Source organism: Wyeomyia smithii, chromosome 1 (genome assembly GCF_029784165.1).
Source record: "Wyeomyia smithii strain HCP4-BCI-WySm-NY-G18 chromosome 1, ASM2978416v1, whole genome shotgun sequence".
NCBI lineage: Eukaryota > Metazoa > Arthropoda > Insecta > Diptera > Culicidae > Wyeomyia > Wyeomyia smithii.
Genome location: NC_073694.1, coordinates 167,304,290 through 167,315,415, shown reverse-complemented (window position 1 = coordinate 167,315,415; position 11,126 = coordinate 167,304,290). Strand labels below are relative to the sequence as shown.

The following is an 11,126-nucleotide window of genomic DNA, read 5'->3' as shown; positions in this document are numbered from 1 at the left end:
TCAGAGCGATACCATGCCTAACACAGATAGTAGTTATATCAATATAATCTTCTGGTTGCAATATTATTCAGAGGGTCGAAACATCCTAGGTTTATGTTTGCCGGCTTTGCATAGTCCAGTATCTTGCGTATATTTATGTTTATACTTTTGCCTTTCGCTTGGCGCTTTGCAAAATTGCACAAAAATGTTAAAAAAAGAAACAACATAAAAAACCGAATCATACCATGACGGCGGCAACAACCAGTCTAAATTAATAATACGTCAACCATAAAGCTTCTTGGCGAAAAAGCCTGTCTATTTATATGTACAAACAGAGACGACTAGCGAACGGCGACAGAGCGTGCATTGGAAACGTACCTTACTTAGTACAGGTAGTTCATACGTTGCACTTATAGCTCAAATCAGGAATCGCTGAGTATGTCCTTCAGGATAGAGCTGGAGCTCCGTGCGGGTTGAAAGCCCACCTGCTGTAGTAGAGTAGTTTCCCCCAGCAAAATTGGTTGTACTGGCTGAACCGCGCCCGTAGTCGCTAGTATCGGGTTATGGTTCTGATCCGCCGTTGGTTGCTGAGTTTGCTGTTGCTGAGGAACGGGAGTATTCGTCCTGGACGATGTCGCTGTCGGTTGGTGCTCGTGGGTCATTATATTGAGCAGCCCGGAACCGGCCGTGTTCGGCTGCCGGGGAGTTGACTCTTTCTCGAGAAATTTAACGAAGGCCTCCGTCAGACTTTCCTTGTTGTAATTATTTGCTGAAAAAGAATGATACGTTTCAAAAGGAGTTGTGAAAACATGAGTAGGACGAGCGAGGATTACCAGATTGTGGAGAGCCACCGCCACCTAGAATGTTATTTAACCAACCGCCACTGGGGCGGTTTAGGCCAATTTTGATGCACTCGCTCTGGTCCATGGTGAGTACGGCCGATATGAGCTTCAAGATTTGATGCTTATCATTCTGGTTTGGTGCCACTATGTAACCGATCAGCAGATTCTTCACCAGGGTTTTCTCTACTTTATCCGCTTGGCCGGCCTCTGTCGCCTGCAAGCGACTCTCGAGAGTTTGATATTTTTCGCTATTTTTGGCCACTAGAATGGAACAATTTGAAATAATATTGTTGAAAACTCGGTATGTGTAATGTGGGTACTAGGATTATGTAAAAAAAGCTCATATAAGGGTATATTACTGCATTTTCCCAGGTGATAGTAATCTGTTTAGTTCTGAACGCGGGGTTTGTCAAACACATTCGCTTGTTGCATGCACTGTCCGCGAAGAGAGCATAACATAAGTACTGGTAGGTTGCTACAGGAAACCTTCGCTTTCCGTTTCGAATATCGACACCAGTACCTGATGTAATACTCAATCCGGCGAACAGAAATTATTTTTCGTGCACGGATCGGTCACTTGCAGCTTCTGACATCATGCTCGTTGTTGTTACTAAACCGATTTGGCTTCTCATTCAGTAAAAGGTCATAAGAAAACACAACAAAAAACGTATTACAAATCACTAAAAAATGCATACAAATAGATAAAGAACATTTGCACTAACATCCAGCACGAGGCGAAACAGCAAACTATACACAACGAGAAGCACGTTCAAAATCAAATAAAACTGGAACTTAAAAAAAAAAATAACACACAAGCACGACGATGACTACAGCCCGTCCCGGGGAAACCCCAATCTGTAACGTGGGTTAGGTGAAACCATGTCCGCTCCCATCTTTGCCAGGGTGGCAGTGGAAAACCGAACGGCTTACAATGGTAAAAACCCACTGTTACAATTTGAGATTACCCTGGAATCGTGCGACGCTGGCGGTAACATTCCTATTCCGCTGGTTACGGCGGGCTTTCTGCTTTTTTTTTGTTTTGTACTAAATTGCTTCACACAAAAACGATCTACTTACTGATTCCATTTTTTGATTGGGATCGGAATTCAACCAGCTGCCGGTCGATGGTCCTTAGTTTGAGCATTTATTATATACTGAACTAACCCTTAACGCTTTTTTTAGTTGACGCTTTTGCAAGTTTAGTGTGCGCGAGTGGTTTGTGTGCACACGTCTGAGCTGTAAATAGTTAGCAGTCAGTGATTTTCGAGCTGCGGGTCTAGAAGCGCCTTTTTGTGGTCGAGCTTCAAAGCTGTTCAATTTTCCTTAGTCAATCATGTTTTCATAAATGAACTCCAATCTGACCTTATATTTATACAAAATCCTTCACTTTCTCGGTAGTACTGCATATTTCAAGTAAAAATTGTATCTTAACTATTCATCATCGTTCAACAGAGGGCAGAGAGAGGCTATTTAGAATAATACAGATCATGAAACCTTTGGATGTTTCAGAAGGATTGAAATCCTAATTTTAACGTGATGTAATTTGAAGTAAACCCGGAAATTGTTACGAAGATAATGGAATGGAACTGAGTGTTTGCAGAATAGATAAGTGTATTATGATCCATCAGCGGGAATCATCGATAGACTAGTGTATTGGCCTGATTAGATAGAAAAAAATAGATTCGCAAGCGCTCTCCAGCTAAGCGAGTACTTTGTAAATATCCACTTAAATGGGATTGCACAAGCTTTACTTTCTCGTGTTGATCCTGTTTATGTTTTTTTTTTCTAAGTACTAAATAAATCAGTTACGGAGTTTAAAATATGGAATCTTAACATATTGAAGTACAGTAGAATTTGAGACTTTCCAAACTCGATCAAATTGTTTGTTTTTAGAAAATGTCATTTTTCTGCTATATAAATACATATTTCAGGCTCTGCGGTAGCTAACTCATCCGACAAAAAAGGAATAGTCTTGCTGAGCCATTTTTATTTTTGTTGCAGCTCTCTTTTCAAGTAGCACTAAATTCATTAAAAAGTTGTTGGTAAAATATCAGAAGACTTATATTTTTAATTTTCATCACTTCAATATACATTTAATTTTTTTACGTAATTACTTGAAGATTTTTGAATATTTTTAAATATGTTCTAATTTAAACTAGTGCAACATTACTTAAATCTACTACCTCTTGTATAACACTTGTACAATCAGTTCAGATTGTTACTGGAGTCGCAAAACAAAAAAAATCCGCAAATTTTTCCTTTCAGAAAACGTTCGAATACAGCCTTCCGTGTTAGCACACAAGCTCCAAACGAGCCACCAAAACTGCAAAGCGTCTCTACACTAGCTCTAGGCGTCACCCTATTGTAGTGAGGCAAGCTGATCAAACACAGTCTGCGCAAGTAGCGAACTCCCAAACGACCCATTCTTGGCTGTCGAAGGCGGCAAGTACGTGCGTGACTGTCCGCGCTGATGTGCGTAGGCGTGAATTGGTAATGACGCATTTTTGTCACCTTTTTTGTTGGTTCTGTGATTACATAAATATGCATACCATTGCTGGCCAATTACCTGATCGTTAAGTGCTCTACGCAGTGATGGGGTGCAGTAAATTGTAAGTGACGATGAGAGATGATGCGATGGTGAATAAGGTGCATAAATCAGTACCATGTGATGCAATTAACATCAAATACAATAAAAAAACTAAAATTTAACCAAACACAAACACTCACACTATAGTCGAGTCCTTACTTCACTAGTTTACACTTCATTCCATGGATGTGCCTGGTATTTTTTGTTTGATGTTCGGTTGTGATAAGTTAATTATACCATGCGATTCTTCCCGTTGAGTTTTATTTTATCGTGCGTAGAATGATGCAATTTTGATCATCTCGACTAAAAAGTGGATATCAGTTGGAATTCCGGGAATGAATCAGATAGCCCCCAGAATTACCAGCTGATATTGACCTTTCAGCCGAACCGTAATTCCGATGTGTGTGTAATGTTGTGGTACTGGGGTGGTGGTAGCGGTAAATAGCATTTTTTTTATTTTGCTGACGTGATTATGATTTGTACCCTTAGCGGAATAGAGGTACGTGCGTGATGTGCGTTTACCGGTTCCGTGCTCTGGTTATAATGAATTGTTAGTTAGAAAATCCGCCGCTGTCAACCGAGGAATTCCTGCGGCACGCTACCCGCGTTAACATTTTCTGATGCAATCCGTTTACCAACTAGCAGAGCTCAGTCACTAGCGCTTAGAATGGGTGGTTAAAGTAATTTAATTTCACCACTGATACACAGAAAGAGTGATAAGGGAGGCTTGGAAAATAATTGATTAGTGTAGTACTAGGCAGGTGATATGATCGATAAGAACGATGATAGCATCAAACATTGCACGAATGTGTTGTACATTCATCAACAAAATAGTCAGACAGAAAGAGAGACGGAAAGCCATCAGAATGAAAAGACAGAAACGCCCATGCATCTGTACTAGGGTCTGTAAAAAGTGAGTGTCATTGTTTAAGATAGGATTAATGAGCTTTAAAGCGAAAACAGAAGATTAGAGTCAACATTGTCTACACATACACAAACATGCTAAGTTCTTCCGCAATAACCCATATTAAAGAAATACTTACGTTCGTCTTTTAGCGTGGCAACGGTGACTTGGGCAATCTCCAACTGGTCAGATATTCTAGCGGCGGCCAGCAGACCATTCTTCGCGTCGCTCAACTGCTGCTGCAGTTGTCGAATTTCTGCCTTGAGAGCACTTTCCCGCGCTTGTGATTGCTCCACCTGCTTGCGGATGGCACTCGTGGCCAGCTCTATGTCGCGATCCTTATCTATACATTCGGGGATAGTATCGTTAGTTATGGCCGACCACTGGGAAAGGCTACTTACTAATCTGGAACTGTTCTAAAGCGCACTGCAAATTTGTAAGCGAAGCTAAATTTCTCTGATCTCGATCATCAGCAGCATTCAGTTTGGCAACTAGTTCGTCCCGCTGTTGCTGTAAAAGCTGGTACTGGGTCTGGAGCGTTTCGGCATGCTGGCTGGCGCGAATGCTTTTGAAAAAAAACGAGCAGTTCAATTAATTCTGTTATTAATATAAAAACTCTAACTCACCTTGCTGAGGTCAGCGCGTTGGTTGAATGTTTAACCTCTTCCTCGAGAGCTTGCAATTTGGCCCTTGTTTCATCATACCGCTGTTGCAGTTCGACCGTTTCCTGCGTGTGTGCCTCTTCGATTTCCAGCAGATGCTGCCGCAGCCGTTCCAGATCTCGAGCAAGGCCATTCTTCTGCTCAGTCAGTTCCTGCTTTTCCTGCTGCAACAACTTCTGATTTGTTTGCTCGGTCATCAAATTGTTTGTAAGGATGTCAGATTTCTCCCGTAGAAACTGAATCTGATCGGTCATTCGATCAAAATCTGCCAGTTTTCCGGTTTGAGCTTCAAGCGAGACGATACGTTCGCGAAGTGCTGCGCACTGCTGGCACTCAGACGTAGCTACTTGTTGCATTTGTAGTAGCTGACTTAGTCGTTGGATTTCCGCGTGATATTGGACGCTCTCGTTGTGCTTCGTGGTTATTAGCTGAACCAGGTCTTCCTTTTGCTGCGTTAACGCATCCATACTGGACGCTTGCTCAGCCAGTTTTCCACTAGTAACTTGGGACAGACGTTCATAATCACTCTTAAGTTGGTCGATTTCCTCTAGTTTCGATTTTTGCTGGGCTTCCATGTTTTCTTTTTCTGCCGCAAGAGCTATGCATTTTTGCGTTTCGGCTTCTAGTCGATCTTGTATTAATTTCAAACTCTCTTCCGAGGTTGTAAGCTCAGCAATTTTTTCTGTTTTATCCTGTAATTCCTCACGCAGCTGTTTAATCATTCTTTCATTCGCTCCCAAAGAAGTTTCCAGCTCTAAAATTTTTGCTTCCGATTGTTTTATATTCTCTACCGAGGTTTGTTGCAGTTGTTGCAACTTCAGTACAAGACTAGCGTGATCTTCGTTTATGGTTGTCAGTTGAGCTTGGAGAGACTCGGCTTGTGTTCGGTACAGTTCAATTTGATCGTCGGTGTCCTGTTGTTGGGCCGGTTTAGTTTGCGCTTCGGCAATCTCCAATTCTAGGTGCGATTTTTCGCTCTCAAGCGATTCAACCTTCAGCTGAAGATCTTTGACGCCCTTTGATCGTTCTTTCAACGTGTTTTGTAAGCTCTCCACCTTCGATTCTAGTTCTTCTCTTTCCTCTAAAACTTCCTCCAGTTTTCTTTTGACTTCATTATATTCATCTTCCAGGCTCTTGTTCAGCATACTACAATCTTCCAACTGCTTCTCCAGAACAATGATGCTGTCCTCGGCATTTTCGTTGATTGTTTCCAGCTTTTTGCTTTTAAGGTTTTCAATTTCCGCAATCAGTAAATCGTTGTTCTTCATCAGACTTGCGCATTCTTTCTCATACTGTATCAAATCTGCCTCCAGAGTGTCCTTGCTGTGCTGGATACGTGAGTTTTCTGCTTTTAAAAAGTTCAATTTCTCCTGCCATTCCTTCTCCTTGGCATCCAGTTGCACGGAATTATCAATAATCACACTTCGCAGCTCATTCTGCAGTTCGCTAACTTCTCGCTGAAGCTGCTGTTTCTGTTCATCCTCCACCGGCTTTCGTTCTGTCTGTTGTAGTAACAGTTCATCCTTCTCTTTCAACTGCGACTCCAGCTTGGCAAGTTTCGATTGAAGATTTTCAGCATTTCGCTGCAAAATTAAGTTATCTTCCTGTAAATGATCGCAATCGCTTTTCCATCGTTCGACCTCAGCCAATTGTTCCTGATAAGTTCTGCGTAGCTCTTCCAAATCCGCTTGATCTTCCTCTTGAAGAGGAACGTATGCATCGTTTTCTGCTTTCTGCTTCAACTCATCTAACTCGCTCTGTAAGCTCTCATAGTCCGCTTCTAGCTTCTTCATGCGTTGACATTCGTTTTCCGCTTCTTGAAGCTTATTTCTGATCACTTCGGTATCATCGCGCAGTGTTGCAACCTGCTGTTCCAGGTTGGATTTTTTCACTGTGAGAGCATTGATCTTTTTATCTGCTGCATCGGTGGAATCACGGGGTCTGTTTTCTTCCGTTTGAAGACTACTCTTAAGTTCATCAATTTCATGTTCTAGCGCGCTCACCGTATCGACGTTATCAACAACTATCCTTTCTAGTTCAGTCTTCAGGCGAACACTTTCATGACACGACTGCACATAGCTCTGCTCTAACAGTTTGTGTTTTTTCCTTAGTTCATCCAACTCCTGTGCTACGCTTGCCTCTCCTTGTTTCACGCGCAGTTCTTCCTCCAGCTGTGTACATCTGTCCTGCAATTCTTTCTTTACAGTCAGCAGATTTTCCACTACCTGCTCTTGCTGCTTATCGAGCGCCTCGATATTTTCGTTGAGTTCACGATTTTCGCTGCTCACCTGGGTCAGTTTTTCGGCTAGCAGTGCATTCTCTAGCTGTTGTTTCTTCAGCTGCTGGCGCTTGTCGGCCAGCTGCCGGTGCAACCGTTCGATTATTTCGCCCTCGGTGGCGGGTGTCTCCAATGGAATGGTGGTCAGATCCGATCCCGAACGGGGTGAATCATTCTCGTCGCCCTTCTTCGACGAAGACGAAGTGGACGACACATTCTGCTCCGGATCCCAGAACCAACTGTCCTCTAGGGGGGACGCAGCGGAAGTGCCCGCGACGGTAGATGTTGACGTGCCATGCTGCTGGTCGGGCTGAAAGTGAGCAGAGGGGTAGAATTGAGGGGTTAGTTGGTTGTGGATGGTCAATAGGTTTCGGTTGCAAGCAAAAAATTGGGCGCAGTGACGCAACACACGAAAAAACAATATGCTCAAAAAGCCAAAATATGCTTATATTAATGTTGTGGACGTTATTATATCGCATTCTATTTCTATCTAACTTACTCATACTTCATGGGGCTCCATTATACTCGATCATAATTTATCAAATGTTATTGTATTGAGCAATTCCATAGAAAATATCTGATTTTCAGACTTGTAAATGGTCAACACTTTTATTTGATTTCGCTTCGTTAGTGTGTATCGCAGTAGGCTTTCGCTCGTAAATGTAGAACGACCATCGACTCTCGCACAAACAACAGATGGTCAATTGATACTCGCGAATCGAAAAAAATGGATACTGTCATTCGTTTGGAGATGTTATTTTGTTTGATTTCTGTCCTATTTCTGTTAAGAAATATTATTACGAGATTTTTTTTTTCTTCACAAATCATTTATTTGACACGGCACAAATACAATTCAATGTTTGACGGCGCCAATAATATCGGATGACTTAAAATCTATAAGCAAATTGCTTATCCTCGCTGCCGACTACGAGCTGAAATTAAGTCTATCTTAAAACTAGCATGTATTATTCAATCAGTGTTTTGTAGTTGAATAGTCGTCTGATGATCATCGAATGAATATGCAGCATGTATGGATTTGTTCTGCTAAGCCACGATGTCATGAGCTGGGACAGGGGCTTGTAATCCTCGGGTTCTGAGGGTATTGTGCGGGGTCTAGTTGCTGGTTTTGGTTCGTTGTTGTTGTTCGCTGGTGTTCAAGTTGCCATATGGTGTGTGCCGCTGAGCCAAGATATAAAAAAAGGCCTCGGGTTTTCCTGGCGAGTTCGTGTGGGGTTCAATTGCTGGTTCCAAAATCGAGGTCTACGACGTGTTCTTGCCGTTTTGTTGAATGTGGTTGGAATGGAATGGGACTAGACTTGCACATGGATGGATTTCAGGAAAATGTATATAAGGGACATGTAGGGTAGGTCGCGACTCGCCAAGACATCACGAACAGGGACAGCTGGTTCTCTACCCTCGGCCCGGAGGGAAGTTATTAATTTAGACCTGGCGTCACGGTGTACAGGGCATGGCCAAACAACGTGCTCTATGTCGTGATAACCTTCACCACAGGCACAGATACCACTTTCCCCGAGCCCAATACGACGGAGATGCGCATCAAATTTATAGTGATTGGACATAAGCCGAGACATCACGCAAATGAAATCTCGACCTACATCCAACCCCTTGAACCACGGATTCGTCGATACCTTGGGTATAATGGAATGTAACCACCTTCCCAGTTCTCCTCTGGTCCAAGAATTTTGCCAACTGATGATCGTATTCTGACGTACAAATGCGAAAAATTCATTAAAAGCAATTGGTCTTTCATAAATTTCACCGTTTGATGCGCCCACCTGAGCCAAAGAGTCCGCTTTCTCATTGCCCGGTATCGAGCAGTGAGAAGGGGCCCACGCTAAGGTAATCTGAAACGATTTTTCGGATAAAGCACTCAGATGTTCCCGTATTTTCCCCAGGAAATACGGAGAGTGCTTAACATCTTTCATCGATCGAAGAGCCTCAATAGAACTGAGACTGTCCGTAAAGATGAAATAATGGTCCGTGGGCATTTTTTCGATAATCCCTAGGGTGTACTGAATAGCAGCTAATTCTGCGACGTAAACAGAAGCAGGATTATCGAGCTTATGGGAGACGGTTAAATTGTTATTGAAGACACCGAAGCCAGTGGACCCATCGAGAAGTGATCCGTCAGTGTAGAACATATTGTTGCAGTTGATGTTTCGATATTTATTGGAAAAAATTTTAGGGATCTGCTGCACGCGTAAATGATCCGGGATTCCACGAGTTTCTTCTATCATGGATGTATCGAAAAACACAGTAGAATCAGAAGTATTTGATAAGTTGACACGATTTGGAATATTCAAAGAAGGGTTAATATTTTGGGACATGTGATTGAAATACAATGTCATAAAACGGGTTTGAGAATTGAGTTCGATTAACCTTTCAAAATTTTCAATCACAGGACGGTTCATGACCTCACATTTGATAAGAATACGAGAAGACAGGCTCCAGAAGCGGGTTTTCAACGGTAGAACTCCGGCTAAGACCTCCAAACTCATCGTATGGGTCGATTGCATGCAACCTAAGGCGATACGCAAACAACGATATTGTATTCGCTCCAGTTTGATCAAATGTGTGTTTGCTGCGGAGCGGAAGCAGAAACACCCGTACTCAATTACAGACAACATCGTTGTTTGGTAAAGCCTTATAAGGTCTCCTGGGTGGGCTCCCCACCATGATCCGGTTATTGTACGAAGAATATTTACTCTTTGCTGACTTTTCTTCATCAGATACCTAACATGGCAACCCCAGGTGCCCTTAGAGTCGAACCAGATACCAAGATATTTGTGCACCAAAACCTGAGAGATCGTTTTACCCATTAATTGTGATTGTTGCTGAGCAGGTTCATGCTTCCTAGAAAAAACTACTATCTCAGTCTTCTCCGGAGAGAATTCGATACCTAGCTGTAGAGCCCAAGCAGACAAATTGTCCAAGGTATCTTGCAATGGTCCTTGCAAATCGGCAGCTTTGGCTCCTGTTACAGAGACCACGCTGTCGTCGGCAAGTTGTCTTATTGTGCATGAATTTGCCAGACATTCGTCGATGTCATTTACATAAAAATTGTAAAGAAGGGGGCTTAAACATGAGCCCTGGGGAAGACCCATGTAGCTAATTCGAAAAGTTGCCAAATCACCATGCGTAAAATGCATGTGCTTTTCGGACAACAAATTGTGCAAAAAATTGTTTAAAATTGGAGAAAATCCTTGTCGGTGAAGTTTACCCGAAAGAATGTCAATAGAAACGGAATCAAAAGCCCCCTTAATGTCCAAGAACGCAGACGCCATTTGTTCTTTGCGAGCATACGCCAGCTGAATATCTGTTGAAAGCAACGCAAGACAATCATTCGTCCCTTTGGCACGGCGGAAGCCAAACTGAGTATTTGATAGCAGACCATTTGATTCGACCCAGTGGTCTAAGCGACGGATTATATTTTTTTCCATCAATTTCCGGATACAGGATAGCATTGCAATCGGCCTATAAGAGTTGTGATCAGAAGCTGGTTTCCCTGGTTTTTGGATGGCGATCACCTTCACTTGCCTCCAATCCTGCGGTACAATGTTTTGCTCCAGGAACTTATTAAACAAGTTCAACAAGCGCCTCTTGGCATTGCCGGGTAGATTCTTCAACAAGTTGAATTTGATTCTATCTAACCCAGGCGCGTTATTGTTACAGGACAGGAGGGCAACTGAAAATTCTGCCATCGTAAAAGGTGATTCTATCGCGTCGTGGCCCGGAGACGTATCGCGAACAAGGTTTTGCGCAGGAACAGAGTCCGGACATACTTTCCTGGCAAAATCAAATATCCACCTACTTGAAGACTCCTCGCTTTCGTTGACCGTGACGCGATTCCGCA

General features: G+C 42.7%; 1 protein-coding gene across 1 annotated transcript in view; it reads right to left on the bottom strand.

The window, feature by feature from the left end:
* Positions 1 to 27: 27 nt before the first annotated feature.
* The window catches only part of LOC129734106 (thyroid receptor-interacting protein 11), a 121,625-nt gene continuing 110,526 nt past the window's right edge, over positions 28 to 11,126 (bottom strand). Inside the window, exons 3-7 of the mRNA XM_055695840.1 lie at positions 4,939 to 7,562; positions 4,714 to 4,877; positions 4,452 to 4,655; positions 813 to 1,082; positions 28 to 748 (exon numbers count right to left, since the gene is read on the bottom strand). Of these exons, the coding sequence (XP_055551815.1) occupies positions 402 to 748; positions 813 to 1,082; positions 4,452 to 4,655; positions 4,714 to 4,877; positions 4,939 to 7,562 (3,609 nt within the window). The 3' untranslated portion in view covers positions 28 to 401. The remainder of the gene's footprint in view (positions 749 to 812; positions 1,083 to 4,451; positions 4,656 to 4,713; positions 4,878 to 4,938; positions 7,563 to 11,126) is intronic.